General features: G+C 40.6%; 2 protein-coding genes across 7 annotated transcripts in view; one reads left to right on the top strand and one right to left on the bottom strand.

Annotated features, from left to right (window-relative positions):
- Positions 1-2725, bottom strand: part of LOC136100655 (damage-control phosphatase ARMT1) — a 52217-nt gene extending 49492 nt beyond the window's left edge. Inside the window, exons 1-3 of one of the 2 annotated variants that reach the window (XM_065835982.2) lie at positions 2563-2725; positions 1421-1526; positions 557-798 (exon numbers count right to left, since the gene is read on the bottom strand). In XM_065835982.2, coding sequence (XP_065692054.2) covers positions 557-798; positions 1421-1526; positions 2563-2612 — 398 coding nt within the window. In that variant the 5' untranslated portion in view covers positions 2613-2725. Of the gene's footprint in view, positions 1-556; positions 844-1420; positions 1527-2562 lie in introns of those variants that run through there. The other variant, XM_065835980.2, reaches the window with a different exon arrangement.
- Positions 2695-23037, top strand: RMND1 (required for meiotic nuclear division 1 homolog). Of its 5 annotated transcripts, XM_071806428.1 has the most exons (13): positions 2724-2820; positions 4963-5039; positions 5704-6230; positions 10781-10889; positions 13787-13862; positions 14214-14253; positions 15963-16063; positions 17280-17386; positions 19440-19504; positions 20367-20443; positions 21595-21715; positions 22489-22605; positions 22851-23037. In XM_071806428.1, the coding sequence occupies exons 3-13, from the start codon at positions 5718-5720 to the stop codon at positions 22881-22883; spliced, it is 1359 nt and encodes a 452-aa protein (XP_071662529.1). In that variant the 5' UTR covers positions 2724-2820; positions 4963-5039; positions 5704-5717; the 3' UTR covers positions 22884-23037. The 5 variants fall into 5 exon arrangements, with proteins under 5 accessions (XP_065692049.1, XP_065692047.1, XP_065692050.1 ...); XM_065835977.2 differs by lacking the exon at positions 4963-5039 and having other exon boundaries at positions 2695-2820; positions 21652-21715; XM_065835975.2 differs by lacking the exon at positions 4963-5039 and having other exon boundaries at positions 2695-2820.
- The last annotated feature ends 1219 nt before the right edge of the window (positions 23038-24256 follow it).

The raw sequence follows: 24256 nt of genomic DNA, 5'->3' as shown, positions 1-24256 counted from the left end.
GATCAGCTCCCAAAATTTGATGCAACATACGGTCTGCAAACACTGCTGTAACTAAGATAGTGTAGACTGAACAACAGGGGCTGCTTAAGCTGGGACTACTGCTATAAAAAACAGTTTTCAAAGACTAACTTCAGATTTCGCACAGCAAAACAAATTAGAATGCCCAACAAATTAGTGTCTCTCTCACTCTGTGTTTTAGGCTAATATACATCTTAAGAGATAATTCTGGACTAACAAGCCTTATAGAAATGCTAAATTACTTTCAGATCTCACTAGTCTGCAAGAAGGTCAAACTATACAGCCAAGCTTAAGTTTTTGTGTAGACCAAGTCACAGAAACTGAAGCATAAAAGGACGTAATAAGCTTCAAATTCTGCAGCATGAAAGAAGTATTAATTTTAAATCTGAGGTGTGAGATAAGGAAAAACAAATATGGTAGAAGCCTAAGATTTTCCTTCATCTTATTCCCCTGCTGTCTTCCTTTCTTCTAAACTAAAAAGAAAAAGATACAAGAATAATGTTTTGCAGAGTAATATCCTCAACTAGCAAGTACTTACTTCTGTGCTAATGCTGCCTGAATTCTTCGATACATATAACACTCTACATACAACCAAGGGGATTGAAACCAACTTGGTTCTCTGCTTCCATTTGACAAATTTCGTTGGTAGTCTAGGTGTTGGTTCCACAGTGCAGCATCAGGCAGCTCATCTTCTAAAGGGGTCACTGGTTTGTCTGTTTGCAGCTCATTCCGCAGTTTGGAAAGCAAAGATATAGCTCTCTTCTCTGCTTCAACACCCTTCTGAAATAAGTGAAGAACAAAAGTTCCTATTCTGAACATTTATTCCTGTAAAGAAACAGGTCAATTTTTCATGAAATAAATAAGTGATAAGTTTTAATTGCCAAATACAAGTCCCTGACAAATCAGAGCCTGAGTCGACCAAACACATTTTGGTGAATGAAGCTCCCTTTACACCTAACATCCTAAAATAAATTGCTTCTGGGACTCCTTTTTAGATTAGACATTTTGCTTATCAGAGGAGAACAGAATATTGAAACTGCCATCTTCAGAAGATGCTACAGTCTATTAAACACTGCATTAGCACAAAAACCTGGAAAACCAACACAGTTGCAGAACAGATAGATCAGAAAAAAGTTTGACAGAAAGATGAGTTATGAAATTAATGAAAAATAGCTACAAGAAAGAGATGATAAAAAAGAGAGAAGAAAAAACAAAACACACACAAAACCCACAAACCATACCAACCAACCACAAACAAAAAACCTCCACAACAGACTAAAAGATTAAGACAGACAAATAATGATTGCAGCAAGAAACCAGTAAAAACAAGGCAGAGAAGGGGTCTCAGGGGTCAGTGGTGGGAAGGCAGGAAATCCTAGGCAAAAAGAGACCTTACTCTTACCTCGCCATGTTCTTCAAAGAATTCGTTTTTATGTCGATGCAGAGTATCAATAACTTTTGTGAGGATTTGGGGCAGTCTGTCTTTAATTGTGAAATATGCAAAGGATCTGAGAAGGAGAGGATCCAAATTTTATTACTGAGAGGAAATTATCAAATATCTTCAATTTTTTTAAATAAATGCAAGGGCTTAAAAGTAAGTTTTTGTGCCTTTAAAGCAGTAGACAACAAATAATAATTAAAAAACACTAACAAACAAACAACCCCCTCGCCACCACCACCACAACCTAAAAATCTAAAAGTGGTCAGGTTTTTTAGGTCTACTTTTTAAGAAAAATATAAATGGTAGCCTTTTCAGGGAAGAAAATTGTAAGTGACAGACCCTGCCAAGAGCAAAAATTGCAGTTAATTCTATACTAAAATGCATTCCCCGATTGCTCAGTTACCCAGATGTAAAAAGGAAATTTAAAGTTAAGAGCACAGGGAATTTTTTAAGTGTGACTTGTACCACCTTTACAGCAAATCTGCATACCTGCTCTCTACCATATATTTGATTTATGCTTTCACCAAATACTCCTTACTTCTGAGAAAGACAGTGAGCAGATCATGACCAACCCTACAGAGAGCTTGAAGAATTGTTTTTATTTAAGGATTTATATCCCGTGAGTCAGAGCCCTAGTCTCGGGCTCCCAGAACTGAAGTTCCAAAGAAACCCAGGGAGAACAGAGACACAACTTTTACCCTCCCGAAACCTGTGTCGGTCAGTAACTAGCAGGGACAACAGTAGCTGCTGTAAGCGGGGGTGAGGCGAGGAAACAGCAGGCCAGAGAGCGGCAGGGCCCTGCGGCAGGGAGCCGGCAGCACGCAGCCCACAGCGCCGCCTACCGGCGACACGGCCTCCGGCCGAGCGGGGCCCTCTACAGCGCGACGCTGGCGCTGCCGTCGCCCGCACGAGTAGGCCGAGCGCCGGCTACCGGCCCCAGCCCCGCCCCCGCCCGGCGCCCATCACTAGGCCGGAGACCCCGGCTGAGAGGCCCAGCACCCAAAAGGAGCCGCTCTCCGGCCCAGGGCCAGCAGCCAGCCCTTCAGCTCCCTCCTGCCCCCCAACCCACAGCCAGCTCCGGGCGCGTTAAGGCCGTGACGGACCCCTTAAACCTGCCCGAGAGGGAGACCGGTAGCGCCGTTACCGCCGCCATCTTACTCCGCCCCCGCGAGCCGGCGGGCCACCCCCCGGAAGTGGGGCGAGGCAGCCGGACGTTATTGGTGACTCAGCCGCGCCCGCCGCGCGGCACGGCGACGGACGGGCGGGCGGGGCCTGGCGGCCCGCGCGCCTTGGCGGAGCTCGGCGGGCGGTGGGCGGGGCCGCGGCTCGCGCGGCGGAGAGCGGCTCGCCCCCTCCCCCAGGTCAGTGCTGGCGCGCGGCGGGAACCGCCTCGCCCCTCCCGCTGCGGCGGCGGGCGGGAGCCGCGGGGAGGGGGAGGGGAGGCGAAGGGAAGGGCGGCGGCGCGGCTGCTTTTGGCGGCTCCCGCGGTCGCTCGGGGCTGCGATAGGCGCTTGTGCTGTAGCAGGAGACTGTGTAGCCCCTGCTGGGACCCTCCGCAACGGCGGGGGGTGGCGGCACGGACGCCTGCGGGCTGGGCCTGCCGCAGCGCCCGCGGGAGGCCGTGGACGAACCGGGGCGGCCTCGTCTGCCCTTCCCGACCTGCCGCAAGTGGGGGGGTCGCAGGCCAAACAAGGGGAGCCAGTTTCGGGGGTGAGAAAGAGCCCGGCCCGCAGGAGGGCGGGAGTTCATTTCCTGCCGCTGTTTTCCTGCGCCCTCGGGCAGCCTGGCCGCTTCCCTGCCTCCCCCTCATGCCGCGGCGCCGCAGCCTGCCCGCCGCCCCGCCGGGCGCTTCTCGGCGGTGGCGCAGCTGTGGGTGCAGCTGAGCGTTAAGGAACGGGGAGGCGCCGGGCCCCCGCGCTGGCGGGCGGAGATCGGCCCACGGTGACGCCCGGCTTCGCGCCGCCGGCTTCCCGCCACCGCCAGGGGCGCCCGTTAGCCGCGCGCAGCCGCGGGGCTGAGCCCGAGCACCTGCGCTCCAGCCTCGAGCGGGGGCGCTGCTGGCCTCGTGCTTCCTGCGGAGGTGGGGCGCCGCCGCCTCCCGATTGGCTCCCTGGCGGCCTGCTTTCCGCCCGCCCCGGCAGGCAGCCAATGGTAGCGGGACCGCTCCCCTCCCCCCACGCGTACTGCAGGGGGCTCTCGCGGGGGCGGGTGGGCTGTCACTGCTGTTTCCCTCGGGGGACGGGAGAGCAGGAGGCTCCGTCTCCGCCGGGTGGGGGCTGGGAAGGGGCCAGCAGCGCGGCTCGGGAGAGCAGCGTCCGGCTGGTGGGGCCTTGGGGGCGGTGTGGGAACAGCCGGCCTGCGGCGGCGGCTGATGAGGCCCAGGCGTCTCATGGCTGTGGGGTCCGCAGCACCTGGGCCGGGCAGGGCTGGTCTGTCTGCCGACAAAGCAGGCCCGGTTTATTCCTACGATTTGCTGGCTCTGCTGCAGTAAGCTTGGAGTCCGTGTTGGAAGGGCAACGGACCTATATATGTGTGTCTTGTATTAAAGAGACGTTGGAAAATTAAGCACAAATTTGGTTTTGCTGCTCGAACATGGCAGCTGCTACCTTGCGGTAGCTCTTCATCCTGCTTAATTCTTGGATTTCTCGACTCTGTACCTCCTAAGTGTCTCTGCTGCTGCAAAACTGATGTCAAGGCTCCTCCACGAAATTTAGTCTATAAAATCACTACTTCCTTGCTGTAACCCTGTGCAGTTGAAAAATCACCCCTGGGATCACTGCAATTCAACACAGTGTTTGTAGGCTAGGAAAGTGCAGATTTACCTGGCATTTGTGAGTCTCTTCCCACTAGTTGCTTCACACTACCAGAGACATTTCCCTTTGTCCTGCATGTCGACTACCTTGGGTTGCAGTTGCTGAGTTTTTCAGCTTGCTTAGTTATCCAGAGGTAACAGGTCTTTAAAAGGGTACATGTACCTTCTCCTGGCCAGAGCCTTCTGGGTTGCCTTTTTAAACAGGGACAAGTTTAATATGAAAATAATAAGTAGTTTGTTCTGATAAGTAGGCAAGTAACGGCTTAGAAATTGGGCAAAAAGCTACAAGTGAAGAACATATGAAGTTATGCCTAATATCAATTACTTATTCTGTGGTTGCCTAAAGATGGGTTTTTTGTTTGTCCGTAGAATTATATGCCTTTTTCACTGGAATTAGTTTATTCCTCTTCCATTAATTTGTGTCAGGGCAAGATTTGGGTTTGGTTTTTGGTTTTTTGCTTTGTTTCTCAATTCGTGTGTGTATTGTGCTAACATCTAGGTATCCTGGTCAGGATGGAGGGCTTTTTCCAGTTGGCACACAATGATTTGTTCTCACAAGAAAAAGCTTATTTTAACTATGATGTTAAAAGTATGGGTGGTACTGAAGATCCTTTTGAAAAATATTCTGAAATTGGATTTTTTTTCAAACTGCACAACTTGACTCTTCTTTGTTGTTAATAACTTGCTGCAGATGGATTCTGTGTCATGAGGGAAATGGGGGCAGGGACTTGACACTGCAGTTTTTCAACAAGTGACACACCCATTGAGGTATGCAGCCTACTGTCTGTGAATACTTTTAAAGTTTATTTAGTTAGCTCGTATAACATAGCATAAATATAATAAGCTTGCTTTTATTCTGGAATAACGGAATAAGAACACTGTCACATTTCCATCAACACAAGTGGATCTGCAAGCAGACTAACAGAGCTGCATCCATGCTGGACTGTTTGCCAGACAGTGGGTTCATCTGCGTCTGGTCATTGTGTGTATTCCATAGGTGGCATTCCCATACAAGCACATAGTAATCTAATTGTTGCTTGTGTTATGTATAAAATAGTGATTCGCAGAGTCTGATATTCTCTTTAAGGTGTCTGCTCGCTCAGGAGTAATTTTTGTCAGTGGGGTTACTGAGAGTGCAGACAGCTACACAGAGTGAACAGCAGAGAGAAAAGATTCTTGCTTACATATTGACATAACAACCAGTTCTACTTTTTCACCATGTGTTGCAAACACACAGCTCAATAATGTGTTTTGATTGTAAGTAGATTGTGTCAATAGCATTGAAAAAAAGCTGCTTAATCCCACCAATGTTTGTTTGCTTAGGAGTACTAACACGTGCAAAAGGGAGTATGGGTCACCTTTTAGCTAAGGGGAAGATAGTTCTATTTCTTTCCAAAGGGTTGACAAATTATTCTGTTTGTTTTAAATACAGTTCTGAGGGAAGCAATGAGACTGAAACTTCTGCGCCTTTGGACTAGATCTTTCCACACTTCAACAACAATATGCCGAAGCCAAAACATTAATAAATCTGGACGTTCTCTATTAAAGCTGGATAATGAAGTTGACAGAACAGCTCACAGAACAGCAAACTCTTGGAATAACTCTTGGAATTTGTATGCTCTGAAAACCGGTTTGTCTTTTTTGACAAGTCGATATGTGCAAGTCAAGAATTGGAAATTGCTCCAAGGAAATATATCAACTTTGGGGAAAAATGTTTATTATCAGAGTGGGGAGGTTTTTTTTCCACCCTGGAAACGTTTTGGTGTGGTGATGTTGGAAAACTGCAGGCTCAATACAAAGCATATGAAAGAGCTTAGGAACATATCATCAAGATTTTACTCGGTTGTATCAGCTGGTAAAATTATTCCAAAACATGGTAACCAAACAGTTAAGAGGCCACCGAAAGCACCAAGGACCAAACAGCCTTCCAGAGCTAACCAGCCACTGTCAGACATGGAGGTAAAGTATACCATTTACAGTCAATAAACATTAAGGGGAACTTGATCAATTTAATTTAGATTTGGAGTTGGGTTTAGATAACATTTTAATGAAATTAATGTGTTTATTTGGTGAGGAGGATTTCATTATTTATCCTAGTGTTGGAACTCTGAAAACAGAAACAAGCTTAACAGAAACTAGTGTGTCTGATATTTTGTAGAAAAAGTGGAGATGTACTAGCAATGTGTAAACAAAAGTGCAGAGAAAATAAATGATTATTGAAGCAGAAAGACAAAATCCGTTAAAAATCATTTTAACCAGTGCTCTGAAATTGCATTTAATACTGAGAAACAATGTCTAGCCTTCAAAATAATGTAACTTGTAGGTAGCGTTGCTTGTCCAATGCTACCCAGTTTTAAGGCCTCACTCAAACAAAAATTACGATTAAAGTAAACAGTCCAAAGTTTATATTCAGATTAAATTTCAGATGGGAAACTGAGGTGCACACATAGTTTGTGTTACTTGAAGATTTTTCCATGTGCAGAAATAGCACCTTGATCTCCAGACTCCTAGGTCTACAGAGTAATGGCAGCAACAGACGGTTATGGATAAAATCGGATATGATTAAGCGAAACAGTGCAAACCTGTGACTGTTTCTTTTTAAGATGGCTCTTCTCAAGGCCCAATAGTAGCCAAGGCAAACCTTAAGTATACTTGAATGTAAGATCTCCAAGGAAAACCCTGGTGTTGGAAGCGTAACTGTTCTTCTCAGGCTACAATAATAACTGAGTTCCAGGGTATTGTTAATAAAATAGTATTGTGGATAAGACTGAAACAAGTGTTGTGTTCTCAGAAATAGCTTCCACATTGTAAAATATGTCTATTACGTGACCTACTGAGTATGAGCACAGAAACTGATGTTTTAGTGCTTGCCTTCTTGTCATCTAAGCTTCTGTTTAATGTTTTGTATGACGAGCAGGAGTATGCTTCAATGTAATGTAAAGACTCCATTATAGACAATTTAGTTCGCACTTGAACTTTCCTGTTGCTTTGAAAAAACAAAGTGAAGAATATTAGTCCTGAAACACCATGTGATGTTTGAAGCTTGTTGCTCATGCTATGACCTTACATTCAGAGGTTGCTTCTTTTTGTTGTTGGATGAATTGAAGTGACTTTTTTGTTAGATTCTTGAGGCTTTTAAATGGCAGCATAGAATGCAAACAGTTTCTCTGACATTTTCTTATATATGTATGCAAGCAATATGCACTGCTATTTTTCCATTCTTCCATTGTGAAAAAATTGAGAAAATCCTGCCTGATATATTGAAACAATAATACACTTTCTGAGGAAGTTTCCGCATGGCAAAACCTATGCCAGAAATCACAGAAACTCAGACCTAACAGAAACATTTGCTATTTTTTAATAAACCCTGTGTGGTTTTGTCAGATACACAACCTCATCTGCAGGGGTATGGACCAGCCATCGTGTTGACTGCAGGCTGACAGTACTTTGGAATAAGCATTTTTTAAAAATCTGTATATTTCCTTGTAGATCTGTAGTATACAAAAATAACTTAAATATGTGACTGATTTCTGCAAGATGAGTAACAGAAGTAGTGCAAATGGAGAATCCTTGAGGTTTTTCTCAGTGTGCCATCGTTTTTCTCTATATCCTGGTGTCATAAAAAAGCCGATCTTGCCCTTGCCTTGAGCAGGGGGAGGGGGGCAGTAATCAAAAGCCCTCCAGTGACGCAGGCCCCATTGCCAGTGCAATTACCCAGGAGCAGGCTCCTGCATCATCTTCCGAGTCTGCCCCTTAAGATGAGCTCTAGACCCACTCCTGAGAATCTCTGGTGTTTTCTCTCTGGAAGGGCCTGACAATTGACACCTTGCTTTTGCAGAACAGTCCGTGAGTGAGGTCCTTCCCACCCCTCCCCAGCATTGGTCTTCATGTGTTGTTACAGGCAGACCGCTGAGCACCAGCAATGACAGATGGTGGTAAAACCAGTTTTTCAGGATAGAAGGAGGAGTTACTTGAAAGCAGTTAGCTGGTTTAGTCAGTCCATCAGTGAGTAGTACCGCTACTCAGTTTAATCTTGTAAGGTCTAATGGCATGAAAAGCCTCCAAACTGATATTTAGTGCTATAGCCATGTAGTCTAGAAAAAGCTTGGAAATCAAGTGCAGATGGAGTATTTACTATCCTTAAGTTGAAGACTGATTCCTATGGTGAGGTGAGGATTTAAGTTCATTCTACAGGTCGTCTTTCTTAAAAAATTGTGTATGCTCAAAGTGGAAAGGATGGGCTAAGTAGAATTATGGTTGCATGAACCTGTGCAGTTGCTGGGGGCATGATGATACAGAAAATGATGTGTTGAAATACTTAGGATGACTACTCCTACAGATAGCAGTTGTAGTGCTCTGAACAGAATGTCAGTGAAGACCCAGCTGTGGATAGGAAGGAACGTGGTAAGTAGCTGGAGTTTCTTTCTAACACTAGTACAGATGTTGTATTCTGTTTTTCTGAAGTTTGCAGGTGAAAGTGACATAGCAGAAAGCAGAAGGTTAAGGTTGGTTGTTCAGTTAATGTGTCTGTTTTGGGATTAGCTGAATCACTCATTCGAGTAGACTTTTTGGCCGTATCTTCACCAGCGATCACAGTTTAGACATCTAGAGTGCCTGTGGACTCATGTCTTTTAGGTGTCTTAATCTCAAATTACACCCAACTGAAATGTTCCCCATCAAACAAGATTTTAGTAAAAATTTAAGTGAAACACTACATTGTTAGAATAAACCAAACTAGTGCATATCTTAAATGCTATTTCAGGCACTTAATTTTAGCAGCAAACTTCCGGTTCTAACGATGTAAAGTCATTATGTTGAAACTAAAATTACAACAGTAAGACAGAAAACCTGTCCTGTAGTGCAACTGCCTTGAAATGAAGGACAGCACAAGTAATAAACTATGGCAAACACGGAGAATTTCAGATTATATACTAGCTAGAAGGCAGGAGTTTGCTCCCTTAACTTATGACAGAAGAATTTCATGGCAGAGAGTGTACTTCTAATAACAAGAGCTTTCTGGAAGAATCTGAAATATATAATCCTCATTGGCAGTTTAGAGATTGAGAATGGATTTATACAGATGAAACTGTGATAATGCAACTTTTCAAAGGTACTGCAGCAAGGGAACTGAAAACAATTCTGTTCCACTGTCAGCCTCATTGCACAGTCATGGAAATATGTTTAAAAAATTGCTCACTGAATATTGTAATTCCTTCTAAAGTTTGTATTAGTGATCACTGAATTACAGTGATGTGTAAGCAAAGCTTTGGAAGTTATAACAGAATGCTAACATTTAAAGAGAAAAGAAGGTTTAAATGTGTGGCAGTGATTCTGATGACAGGTGACAGGCCTTCCAGGGAGTAGAACACCTTTCTAAGCCTTGTTGTTTGGTAGTGTGCGAGTGCTGCAATAATATAATCTGGATTCTAAGTCGAACTGTATTGTGGGTATAAATGCTTGCAGATGAGTACAGTCCTTTTGTTCATTTGTTGTTAGTTACATCCCCATCTGTATTAGTTACAAAAATCTGGGAAGTGACTGATCCACAATGAGACACATTGCTTTCTGGATATCTTCCACTGCATTGTACTGAAAAACATTTTAATGGGACCTACATGGTATCAGAAGAAAGAAATCCACTTAAAATGAGTAGTAGAATTTGTAGATCAGTTTATTGTGACTTGTTTGATTTATCAAGAAAATCTTCACACAGATGACTTTCTGATTTCTTTGCCATGCATGAGTCAGTCTCATTGAAAGTCAGTATCATTTTTCCAGTCATTTGTTTCAATATGGCATTGTAGTTATTTATGATTGTGGAATACTGAGACAAACTCTGGCTGTTGTGTATTGTTCAACTGCAGTGTCAGTTGAGGCCGTGTTGTTAGTGCAAGATTCAGCTCCAGGGGTACACTGAAGATCTGCAGCACCTAAAACTGGCTCAGAAGATCTGTGACTGTGCTGTGGCACTGTAGTGGCTCATACCCTGGGGTTTACCTGGACAGTGACCCTTGTGCTTGGAAGAATGTGCTGTTTGCAGTTGGAGCCTCTGCTTGGCAAGCAAGCTGGGATTGTTGAATTCCATTTACCTTTAAAATACAGATCTTAAAGCTGATATTGGGAGTGTCTTGCTTTTGATTTCAGTGGTCAGCCGAGTATGTCGTAAACTGTAGGATGGGAGAGCAGTAGTAAGTGTAGCTCTACTGTTAAAGCATTTGATTGGCATTCAGGGAGGAAGGGTTCACTTTGTGGCTCTATCACAGTTTTTTGGTGCAACTTGCTCATGTCACTTTGTTTGATCTCAGTCTGTGATTTGCTGTTCCGCTTAACAGGGAGCAAGTAGCCTCACAACTATCTGTACACTAGGTGGACAGCATGGCAGTGATTTCATAGCAAAGAGTGCGTAAATGGAAAATGTCGCTCTTGCGATAAGTTTGAGGCAAACAGTTGTCTTATGAACATCTTGCTTCAGCCTTTCCCTAACTCAAATCTTTGTTCCTTTGGCACAGAATCTGATGCAGTGCACAGCCTTTGCAACAGCAGATGAATATCATCTTGGTAATCTGTGTCATGACCTGACTTCACATGGATATGTTGAAATAACAAGTTTGCCTAGAGGTAGATTTTTTGAAACATATTAAAAGCAATGTTATACCTTGGGAAATGAAATATGGGTGAGGTACATAATTTTTAGAACTCACGTATTCTTATTCTGGTAATACTCTGGAATATATCATACTGCTTGTAAAAATATTGTTTGGCTTAAAAATTCTATTTGCTTAAAAAAACACAACTAAAACTTTCAGAATAGCAATATAACTGGCGCTTGCTATTACGCTATGATAATTTTTCCCAAAATTACAATTACACTAAAAGTACTGAAAAATTAGGTGCATTCAGGAAAGATAAATTTGGAAATATTCTGATGCAAAGCATTTCTATAGACGTTCACTAACTGAAAAAATTCTGAAAGTTTTCTTTAATCTTTCAGTAATGTGATACTGTAGTGCTTCATCTGTCAAAACAACTTTGTAATTTGAAGTGTTCCATCTTCTTTCCATACCCACACTTCTATTAATGTAAATCACCAAGGGTTGGAGAGGAAGGTATGCATGAGAGAATCTTGCTGACTACATAAAATAAACATACACATAAATGCTTAGTTCTAGTAAAGAGGATGTAATTGATACTTCTTTTATTGGGCCAAATATGTCCCAGCAATTGTTGAGTGCTTCACTTATGTAGGCTTCAGGACAATGGTGGGTTCTGGTTTCCATACAAAGTATCTCTGAAGACTTGGGAAAGTATGGCTTGGAAATAACAGAAGTATACTACAAGGGAAAAACAAATGGAGCTTTTTATAGCTGAAGGAATCTTATGCCCTAGAACAGCTGTGATTTTCACATGTTGGCAGTAAAATGCCTATTTTTTTTCCTTTGAATGAACAGATTATATAAAGCTAAGAGAATGACAGTTTTTATGAGCATTTCGGTAGAGGTTATCAAATATCTGGCTGCCTCTCAAACACTTAGTCCAAGTGCAATAATACTCCAGTGTGTCTCTCTTAAACACAAGATTTACTAATGATTGTCTTGCTCAGAAATACAAACAGGGAAAGACAAAGTACTGTACAGTGTAGGCTTCATGTTCCTTTGTAGTTTTTTTGTATTAAAAACAACACTGGTTTCACAGCTTTGGGGTAGAAACTTTGTACAATCCCCAGCATTACTGGGAATTACTCTAAGGCAAATAAATGTTGCTGATGCTGGTATTTTATCCTGGGAGTGTGGGTTTTGTCACAGTTCTTTAAGTCTTTCATGGTGTGTTTTTGATTCCTCACAATAGATACTCTGTTTATCAAAAGTTTGGAGGAAGTGATGATGAAAGGATATTGGATTGTGCCAGCAGATGTGTTTTGAGGTGGTTGTCTTGTGTATGTATGTAGCACTAGTTGATTACCAGCTCAAACATTTCATCTTGGAAAATCAAAAAATGTTTGTACATAGAACTCTAAATCTGCAATTATTGTGTGGATTTGTTGCTTTTTAGTGTTCTTTCTAGGCATTAGTCTTGGTTTTGACTTCTTTAAAAACATTTTAGAGGCAAGTCCTGTAGCTTGACTTAAAATGGACCAAATTCTCTTCAGTTGTGTATGTTTTAGCTGGAATGGATAAATAAAGGTGATATTGAAAAGGCAAATGAGAAAATGGAAACCAGTGTTTCTTCCACTGTGAAATGAAACCTCACACCCCAAACTCGCTCAAGTGATTCATCAAATCCTGCGTTTCTGAACTGGAACAGCAAGTGAAAGAAGAGTCTTTAAAGAGTTCAGACAGACCAACTGCGTGGTATCAATTTGTGTATTAGCAAAAGCGCATCGGATACTTAGTCATCTCTCTGCTGCCTTAGTCTACCTGGCCTCTGTGGCTTGAGCAGTAAAGCAGAGAGTGGAATTCGTACACAGGCTGAACTCGATGCCTTGTTGCTTGACTTGTGACCTTTCTGCAAAGAGGTTGAACTTTTTAAGGCTTAGGTGTTAGACCCTGCATATTCTTCTTTGCAGAGGAATTTGCTGGTCTAGCTTCCACTAGTTCTGCAACAAAGTGAGTCATGCTGGGAAGTAACCTTTTTTTGCCAAAACCACATCAGGACTTCTAAAACTTTATCTACATTAGCAAGTAGTACAGTAGACCAGACCTGCAGGGGGGAAAAAACAAAAACAAACAAAAATCCACCATGTTTTGAGAGCGTAGCATCCCCATTTTGTATGTTTTGGGGCATTCTCCTTATGCTAGATCAGGTCTGGTCCTTTGTAACAAGTACCCATTAGCAATTGGAGTACCACAGGTGCAGTTTTGGAGCTCCTCTTCCAGTTTAATGCAAAAAAAAAATCTGATTTGTGTACTGACACTGTTCGGCCATGCACATCAGAAGTGTGGTAAGTGAGGTTGGCTGGAAGATTTGTTTCAAAACCACACTTTTGATCAGGAGAATGCAGAAGGACCCTCTCTTGTCTTGTGGGTTTGCTCTTTCAAGTTTCTGACTGTCAAAGCGAAGTCAGCAGAATTTGAGTGCAGATTAGTCCCTTACTATATAGAAAAGAGAAAAATCTTCTGGGCAGGCAGAGCTGAATGGTAACTTCTCTGCAACTGTGGCAAAAATCCTATAGTTCCCTTGCGTTGCATGTCCATTTCTGTAATCTGTTCCTAGTTATTTACTATGCCCTGCATCAATTTTCCCATAAATCTTTTGTTCTGCAAAACTGTCACATTTCATTAACTAAAGATTCCAGTGAAGTTCAACATAGTGGCTGAGTCTGTCTAGAGTTTGACACTTCAGAGAAGCACTGTACTTTGATATTATAGTTGTTTCCTGGCAATCATTTCTCTCAAAAAATAAAATATGGGACTGACTGACATGTTAGCATGTAACTGTTAAACCAGAATTATATGCCTATAGCTATCATGTATAGAAGTTTGGATAATTCTTCAATTTTTTCATTTATTTCAACCTAGATGCTGCAAACGTTTTGGTGATGGGCACTGAGAAATCTGCGAAAGAACATGATCCCGGCATGATTTTTTTCTTCAGGTAAGTTATAAATCATACCCAAAGCTTTATTAATAGCAATGGTGTGAAAGACGTAGGGCAGTTTGCTAGATCATTGCATCATATTACCTCATGAAACTCAAGGAATAACTGTCCAATCAGAATGATTAAAATGAAAAATCAGAATTATTTAAATGATTAAAGAATAACTTATCTTCTCATGTTTTTTTCATTAAAGTGTGGTTAAAAAGCAACTATTACGTAGTTTTTGTGAAGATACTATTAAATTGCTTGATTCACAATGACAGAAATTGCCACTGTACAATTCGAGTATTGCATCAAAATACATCTAAAACAGTATAATTACACCTCAGTTTTTCCTTGAATTCACAGGGAGGGGGCTGTTGTGTTTTGGAATGTGGAAGAGAAAAGTGTAAGTAAAGCAAAACCATTTGTTGAAACATCATAAGTGGATGTTTTGTCAGTCCTACAGAGCCCAGCATGCTCCGTCTTGGTTTGGGAGCTTGGATCTCCCCATGAAGGAAAAGGACTGATTCTTCTCCTCATGGGTGCAGGTGCTTGCCTGCTGCTGCCCTCAAGTGTGTGGGTTGCTAATATATCACCTTTGAAACTTGACTTTCTGCACAAAATATATGTCTAACATATGAAGTAGACAGCATTTTCTATGTAGGGCCAAAAATCTGAAACTTTAATCCAGTGAGACTGACAAAAGAAAATTCTTGCAACTCTACCTCCTGAAGAAGTAGATCAGAAAAATCAACATGTGAATGGTTGTTTGAAAGGCACTAATGTAACAGAAAATATATTAGAAGAAAAGGATTGTTCCAAAGCCATTCAAGTCAAGACTATTCCAAACTTATGTTTGGATAACTTTGAAAGAGATGACATTTGTAAGCAACTTTTTGTTTATACCAGTTAGTGATTTTCCTGAAGGAAGATTTTATTGGTTGGTATAATGGTTAAAATATGTTGATACTGAAATAACATATTCTGTATGATAATTGGGTGCTCTTTGCTGACCAAGAGGGATGTGCCACAGGCTTATCTTTTTTAATGACTGTATTTATAGTTTATTTTTTTTCAGTATCAATCTTTTCTGTAAGCAGAGTATGTGAAATTAAATGGTGCATTAAATAGATGATACTGAGATGCACAGAAGTTCATGGGAGGATTTTCACTTAAGTAAACAAAAATACAGAGCAGTTGTTTCCAGACATGAACAATTTCTGGATTCAAGTTCACTTTTTCTGTTTCAGACCTGAAATGTTCCTGATGCCCTTTGTGTTTTGGGGGATTTCAGTATTATCAGTTGGCTTACAAAAAGATACTAGTTCTCCCTTCAAACCTTACCTGTAGCACACTTATAATGCTGTGGCTGTCACTATGCTACTGATTCACAGGTATTACTGAAGACTGCCTGACTAACTCCTCTTGATTTTCAGAGTTGGGCGCTTCTGCCCACTGGAGTACTCTGAAAAATCTTGTTTTGTTGTACATGGTAAAGTACCTTTGAAAATTTGATACCAGGTTCTTCTTGTCAGTGCTAGTGTTTAGTTGATCCCTTGCTGGCTTTATTTAGAAGAGGAAAACTCCTTTTTCTGATTATTGAAGTCATAATCAAAGTTTTAACTTCCAAACAAGTTGCTCAAATAGAGGAGCTATTTTTATGTACACATTTTAATGAACTGAAATGAAACAAAACAAAACAAGACAAAACAAACAAACAAACAGACCAAAACTGATACGTAGAACAAAAAATGAAAGTAATTAAGTAAAAGAGAATGTAGGGAATCATTGTGAATGGACAAAATTGTTTTTAAAATGTACTCCAGAATGACTATTTTAAACTAAACTGTTTTCTATATGAAGACATTAAATGATATTTTACTCTTTACAGATTTTTTGCAGTTGTTCATAGCCACAAATTCTGCCACACAGCTACAGATAGCTTCAGAAGTAAGCTGTGCTAATTATCACTTCATTACTTAGCACACCTATCTGTTATTTAAATAACTTCAGCATGAAAGTGGCATTCATCAACCTATTGTATGCTAGATCTTTGTAGAGTGATAGTATGCTGCATGGTAACTGCTCCTGTGTGTGCAATTGTCTTTTTCTTAGATGAAGAATATCATGCAAGTACTAGAACAGCATGAAATTCAGCCATATGAAGTTGCACTAGTCCATTGGGAGAATGAAGAGATGAACTATAGAATAGGAGAGTAAGTATTTGCAGGCATTTGTGGTATAAAAGCTAACAGGCATCTAAAACAAATTCAAGCAAAAGCAGCTAGTAAAAATATACTTCTTCTTACCCATTTTCAAATGAATAAAATAAGGAAAGGAGAAAACAGTAAATCTAAATTTACAAATTTTGCTGAACTTGCAAGTAATGGCCTTTGTGACTTGATTATGCATTAGATTTTGTAAATTGTGAAGCTCCATGCCCACAGAACTGGACATGTTCTTCAGCAATCCCAAACAGAAACACATGGGAAAAAATAAATATGCATTATTGATAAGATTTTTTTGCATAAGCTTTCCTTAGTGCTCTCTAGGTTCGTATATAAAGATGTAATTCTGCACTTACTTCACTTCCTAGGAAAGTTGTAACTTGCATATTCTGAAATGATAAACTCAGCAAGTTGTCTTGACTTGTTAAATATTTTTTTTTTTTCCATCATGGAGAGCAAATGATCTCTACAGAAATATTGCTCAGTGTAAATGATGATAAAAATTATCTGTAATTTTCCAACAGCACCAAAAACCAACTCCTAGACAGGACACTATAACACTAGGAGCTGAGTTAAAGAGGTTGAGCTTATTTAAGGTAACCTGATAAGAGGATAGGTTTCTGGTTTTTCCTAGCCATTTGAAAACTGCACTTACTATCCAGCTGTGTAATTTGTGATCCCTGACATATTGCGTTGTGTCTATGCAAGTTTCATAGTGCAATTGACATGATAAATTGCAGGACTCTCATGCCTCCTTTTCTTTGGTGCTGGCCTCCTATGTGATAGAGGTTTCAGGGAAAGTAATGTCAGAGCAGGGAGGGAGTGATGTTGATAAAAATGACAGAAGAAGGGGAAAACAGAAACAGAAATACAGGAGATACAGATGAGAGGCCAGCATCTTGTTTACTCTGAATTAGCTTTGTGTATATAGTAATGCTGTAGCTACCATCAGAGCTTGCTGCAGTTTAATTTAAACCTAGAAAATTTGGTCATAATATTAGTCTTAGACTGAGGAACTAATTTTCAGTGATTTTTTTTGATTATTGTTAGGTTGAACAGAGTAAAATGCAAGGATGAGAATGATATTCATATAGATACAGCATGCTATATAGAAATAAACCAACCTTTCTTGCATTTGTGGTTCTTTTAATGTGCCTTTGCTGGTGGCTTAATCAATGAAGGTGCTTCAATCCTATTTTAACAGAGGCCAGTCAAAGCTTCATAAAGGAGAAATCTTGTTGAATTCTGAGCTGGATATTGATGAAGTTGTTCTGCAGAAATTTGCCTTTTCAAATGCCCTTTGTCTTTCTGGTAAGTTAATATTGTTTGTAATATAAGCTTATGCTGCAAATTTTGACAGATGTCATTAGAAGTGGGACTTGTACAGTGACAGGTTGGAGAAGACTCTGTCTGATTTAGGCAAACTGTATAAAGATTGATTGTGCTTCAGCGAGAGGATTTTTTTTCAAAGCTTTTACCTTGTTTTCTGTAAATTGGAACTACCTCATTCAATGTAAATAATCTTAAAGATGAACAAAGCACATTAAGAAACATACTTTGCAAAAGATACACATTCTGCTGAGCATCCCGTTGCCTACCCTTGAGAACTATTCTAGGATAGCACCAAGTGTAGTGTTAAAAACCTATCAGTGGTCTTAGGTAATTAATCCTGACATCATCATTTCCTCTAACACACAAAGCTAGATGCCAGCTACAGCAGTGATCCCTAGCTGGGAAGATGGACCAGGTACCAGACTTGTGAACCAGAGCCACAGATCATGTTTTCCAGGCTTATTGGGCATGGCTGTGGGCCACAGGCTGTACTTCTGCCAGGAGGCAGTGGCAGGCACTGGGAAGAAGTCAGGCTCAGCCCTGGTGCTGCTGCTTGAGGAAATACACATCTCTGCAGCTTCAGACCTCAGATGAGGTAGGAAGCAGGAGTAGATGCGAGCAGCAGTGAGGCCGTCCTCAAAAAGACCTTTCCAAAGAAATCTGGTCTGTCTACTCCCACTGCTTTTTGGGTAAATTAGAGGATTCCTGTAGTATTTTGGGAAGCACACCTTTAAACAGAATGGACATCAGGAAACAGAATATGTTTTTGAAGTGATACACCACTTGGTCATGGAGTACAGCAAAACTAAAGGGTTCTTGAGCATTGAAAGAAGAGCAATTGAGAAAAAAAGCCTTTTGTTCTCTGTAGTTTTCCTATTCCCAAAGCCATGGAAGCAGGGAAGAGTGGTGCCATATATAATGGAGAAACAGATTTATTCCCAGGAGACAATTGGGGCCAGTTCATGTTAGTGTGAGACATGCACATCATAAAGGGAAACAGTTCAATAATGTTCAACAAAAATAAAGGATGCAAGTCTAGTCCAAGTCAAATTTATGACACAGCAGAAATCAACCTCGGTCAAATAATCAGTGATAGCTGAAATGCCTATTGGCTTTTTTCAGGGGCTAAATTAAATGTCATTTAAGTTACTGACTTAGATAGGGCCTCTGTATTCAAAAATCGGAGTGTGAAAAATGCTCAGCATTGGATTTACTATCGGTGTCCTGACTAGATCATACTATTGATTACTACCATGAAAAAGTTGATTTTGACAATTAAATCTTCCCTGATTATTTTTTCTGAGTGACTAGGGTTAATTTTTGATCAGTTACTACTTTATTCTTGTCTGGGAATCTGCAAACTAAAGAACAGAGGCCTGAGATGTATCATCTTCCTGTCGAAACACCTTTCTAGGCTCAAGCTGAGGAAGAGTAGAATTTGTGTTCCCATTGCTTGTGCTGAACAGCTTCTGTAGGAGAGAAGTTTCATCTCCAGTGAACAATATATTCACCTAAAAACAAAACAGGAGGTTGCTTAAGTTTGAATGAAGATTCAACAAGTACAGGTGGTGTGTCTATACATGCTAACTCTTTGTGGTTTGAGTATGCTGCATCAAATACTAGACAAAAGGAGAATGAGAGTTGTGCAGGACACTAGAAATGCACTGGAGGCTCTTGAGTGGCATGACATGAAGTCAGCATGACTCCAGTGTCCTTGGAATGTAGTTTGCAAAGGTTTTGTGCATATGGTAGACCACTTAAACATCAACTTTTGAGCTGAAGCAAAAACGCTCCAGGATCTGAACTGATTATTTGGAGAAGAGCTGCACTCAAGGTGGTTCTGTGTGCAGAGCTGTGTCAGTGCCCAAGCCAGATTCGTCTGTAGATGTATGAACATTGATTGTATGACACTGACAGTAACTTGCTACAAATGTTTGTATGTGTTAATGCGTCTTGAAGCAGCATGTTGGCAGATTTAAAATTATTATATATACATCTCACAGTGTTCTGCTTTGTCACCTCTGTGTTGCAGTAAAGCTGGCTATTTGGGAATCACTACTGGATAACTTTGTGGAATCTATCCAGTCAATTCCTGAGGTAAGGTCTTGTTTCTGCCTCTCCCCTGCTTTTCTCCCATGCTTTGTAAAATATCAGCCTCCACACAGCTGAGGATATGGAAAAAGCACTTGAATGCTTAACACATTTGATGGTATCAACATAGAGAAGCTCAGAATACCTGCAAAGTGGTGGGACAAGAAATCATCAGTCTTTAAAAAGTGGGAGTGGGGTTCTGCATTGGAATATTGTTTCCTGTGTTGTGCCACTGTCACCTGCCACTGTTGAACATGTATGCCTAACAGGACAAACAGCATTTAAAGACCTGGCCAAACTGTCAGCTTGGGCTGAAAGTAACGTGTTTGAACTGGAATATAACAAAGTTTGAGTGAATTAATTAAACCACAGTTTTTCATGAGACAATTAAAGTACAAAGTCCATATGATGTCACATATAAAAATGAGATTTTTAGGCTTCGGAAGATTAATAATCTTTTTTTTTAATGAAGGAAATAAATGATAATACATTGTTTGTTGTAAGGAAAAAGTCTATAAAAAGGCTAAGTAGTGGCAAGGTAAAACAACACTGTCATGACTTAAAAGTAACAATAGTAGGAAGCAAAAACATATTACCTCTTGTTCAGGAAGTCATTCATAGGAAACGCTCCAGGATTTTGTATAGGTTCTGGTGATGTACTTGGTGATTTATTGAAAAACCTGGATGAACAGTTGTATGGTGATACTCTTACAAAGCTAAATAAGCAAGGCACTCAGCAAACAGAACTGAAATGTTAATAAGTATGATATGCATTCAGATTTTATACGTACTTCAGGCTGTAGAACTCCAAATTTAACTTCTAGTCCATGTTACTTGATCAAGCAGTGAACAGCTTGTTACTTTGCAGATACTGAAGTCACGAAGGAAGGTGAAACTGTCTCATGCAGATGTAATGCAGAAAATTGGAGAACTCTTTGCATTAAGGTAACTTTTTTTTTTGTTACACCCAAGACATTTTATTACACAGAACCTAGTTTTTAAGTTACGCATGACACAAAGACCGGAATACACACTAAACACAGCCAGGTGGGGTGGGGGACAAGTCCTTCAGCCTTTTTTTGGCTGGAAACTGCATGCTGTTATGTTAGTCAGAGGACCCACTGGCTCTCACCAATGGCATCTCAACTACAGACAGGCATTAAGCAGCATATTATAAATGGCCAGATTGCATACCCTTTTGCCTGCCTGGGTCCAGCAATGTATGTCTCATAACCAGTAATTACAGTAGATACTAGAGAATGCAAAGGATACCAGGAGGAAGGACAGGAGGAGGTAGAACTGTTAACTATGGCCTAGAGTTAGTAAAACTTTTCTGCGAGTTCTGTTCTTCCCTTGACTTAATCAGAAACCACTGCTACCTTGTAAGAATTTAATAGTTGGTTGGTTTTTCCCCTCTCAACTGAAATTTGTTGATTGGGAATAAAGAGCACTATACAGTCTTTTACCTAAAATAAAAACAAAACTCAAAATCAGTGAAGAAAAGTAAATAAAACAAAGCAATTCCTACTTTAAACATTAGATTCTATATTCCTACTGAAATGACTATTCAGTATGAACAATGATGTTTAAGGGTCCAAAGATTTATGTGAGCAGTGAGTTGTAGGTGGGAGACTTTAGCTCTTAGCCTTCATAATGTTGAGAAAACAGTCTCCTTCTGAAAGGTTGTGCTCTGCTTTACATAGCCAGCAGGCAGCACCAGTCAGGAATTTTGAGATACAAACAAGCTGTGAAGGGTCTCTGCAGTAACTTTAATTCAGGTACTACTTCAGCAAGCTACTAGCATAGTCAAGGACTTCTCTGCAGATATCAAGAGTGACAACTTGAAGAGGCAGTGTTGCCATGAGGCAAAAGTCGTTTATGCTCAAACCTGTTACACAGTATTGTCCAAAATGTTGCAGATGTGACCAATTTTAAACAATCACTACAATTGTATTTTTATTATGAAAGGATACTATTTTCATATTCTACTTAAAATTACAGGGAAATTTTCCTGTTTCTTTTAGCTACTATGTAAATATTTGCTCCTATGTTCACCAAAAGGAAGCTTGAACTATTGTAGTACATATTCTTTTTAGACACCGTATAAATCTGAGTTCAGACTTGCTAATAACACCTGACTTCTACTGGGATAGAGAGAAACTAGAAGAGCTTTATGACAAGACTTGCCAGTTTCTCAACATTAATCGACGAGTTAAGGTAGGTATATTACTGTTACGAGAATTTTCCACACTCCGATCAGCTGTCTTTGGCTCAGCAGGGTTACAGACTGCTCCATGAATGTCAGTTTTAATTGCAGAAACTTGATAAATAACAGGATCGTAGACACTGTCCCCTTTCCATGTGTTTGTAAACCCGCTCACACCTTTTACCCAGCTTAGCTTAACAGCACTGCCTCACGTGAATGGATTGGGTGTTTCGTGAGCCACTGAATTAGGCTTTAAATAGTTATAAGAGATTTAATTCTTGTTCTAAAATGTGTGCAAGAAAACAAGTTAAAAAAACGAGATGTGAAATAGTGTTCTTACTGACATGATCATTCAGGTCACTTCATTGAAGGGTGGCATAATTCTTACTGCTAAACCAGAATAAGCAGCACAAAACCCACCTCTTCTTGTGGTACAGCAACCCTAAATATTTAGTTAATTTCAAGGCATTACTATAAGCTGCATCATCTTTTGCTTGTGCCTTTTTTCATGAGTAGTATCACTCAGAAGCAGTTTAATACCTGCAGATGCATATCTAAATTTCTATTATTTTTGTGAACCTGTTGAAATAACAGACTCATACTGAAACTTGTGTTGCTCTTGCATGTTGCCTTACAGGACTTTCTGTTCTATTCTTTCACAGAAGAGCATTAACGCTTTTCTGGTTCCGCTCAGCGATCCCTTGTGTGGATTCTGTTCCTTTATCTAGTGATCTCATTCCATTTATGGAATCCAGAACTTCCATATATTTGGGATCTGTTACAGGTAATGAATGAAAAGCTTCAACACTGCATGGAGCTGACAGACCTAATGCGAAATCACCTGAACGAAAAGCACGCCCTACGTCTCGAGTGGATGATAGTAATACTCATTACCATAGAGGTTGGTGGTGGGTTTTTTTTCCGCTATCACACTCAAAATGTAATAACAAGTGCAATGTATATACTTCATAATTTGAGAATCTGTATTATTTTATTAATGTACTGTACAAGGGAATTAGTCTTCAGTTCTTTGCAAGTAACTTTTGAATTGCAGCTATCATTTTTCAGATTATCTTGTTTACAGTGTAAGTTGTTTTGAGGATTATTAAATCATTAACTCATATCAATGTGTTCACTGTTCCACAGGTTCTGTTTGAACTTGCAAGGGTAATTTTCTGATGATGGAATAAACTCAGGAAGAAGAAAACTGACAAAACCATAAAGACCACATGGCCCAGAAAATTCCTGTCTATTATATGCTTCTGGAAAATAGTGGAATTATGTCTTGATAAATATGTACATCATCTACACAAATTAAAAAAAAAAAAAATCAGTCTGTGCTAAGTCTATACCCTAACAGTCTCTGAACATTATTCCCAACTGCTGTACTAGCGATGTTAAAGAAGTCAGTTTCTGGATGTGGTAGTGTAAAGCTGAGAAACTTATGATGCATTTGTAGGGGACATTTTTCTAGTGCCAGGCCTGGATGTTTGCAGGACTGATGCACAGAGAGACTTGGCTTTGTCTCCTTAATAAGTGAGGACAGAAGGATGGATCCCTTCTGTGCTGACTGTATTGATTTGGTGAAGGATGTGACTGCCTTGTCCCTGGGACAGCTAAAAAGATGCTGAGTACTTAGCTACTTGGTGTGTTTCTGACCAATGAGGTTTTCCCTCATTTTTCCCAGCTCCTTGGATGACACTGTCCCAAGCTTGGAAAGAGCACTACAGTTCTCCTTATGTTACACTTGGTATGATTTCAATATACCTGGCAGTTAATGTTATGTTCTACCCCATCACACAAGATATTCACATACTTTATATGAAAGGGGAACTAGCTGAACTTCAGCTGTACAAGTTGCAAGGAGGGAATTAGCATAGGGTAAGATGTCTTAATTATCCTCTAAGGTAAAAGGGGTTTTTCTGTTTTGTTTTTTGTTTTTTTCTTTTTTTATCCATTCCTAAGCTACAGGTCTGTAGATTGCTTTCTCCAGAGACCACTTACTCTTAGGAAAGCATGAGGGAATTTTTTTCCCCAGCAACTTCTGTTTCTAAGCATGTTTTCAGGAACTAATATACAATACAATGCTATTTTATCACCATTTTCAGAATCAGGTTACTCTAGTGTATTGCCTCAGGGAAATAACCTAAGACTTTCGTTAAAAGCTCCTGAAGCAGCATCAGCGAGCCACAATGACTAAATTCAGGCTAGAAGTGCAGTTATGTTTGCAGTAGCTTACTGTTTTCTCTTACCTGGTAACAGTATTTCTCAGTGTGGTATTAGACTGCTGTTGAATATATCAAACACATTCATGGGGAAGACAATAGAGTCAGCAGACCTAGGAAAAACATCCAACTACAAACCCATCCTTTTGCCATAAATTATGTTACTAGTACCAGAAGAACCTCTTAAGCAGCAGCATCCCCTGAAGAATAAGCTTTCTCCTCAGAACAAGTCATACCTGGAGGTCTTGGTTGTGGAAGAGCTCAACTACCACTGCTCTAAACTGCTGAGAAGGCCTGAACCTTCAGCCCAGGCTCATGGAAGTGCAT

The sequence above is a fragment of the Patagioenas fasciata genome, chromosome 3 (genome assembly GCF_037038585.1).
Source record: "Patagioenas fasciata isolate bPatFas1 chromosome 3, bPatFas1.hap1, whole genome shotgun sequence".
Lineage (NCBI taxonomy): Eukaryota > Metazoa > Chordata > Aves > Columbiformes > Columbidae > Patagioenas > Patagioenas fasciata.
This window is presented reverse-complemented; position numbering and strand designations above follow the sequence as displayed.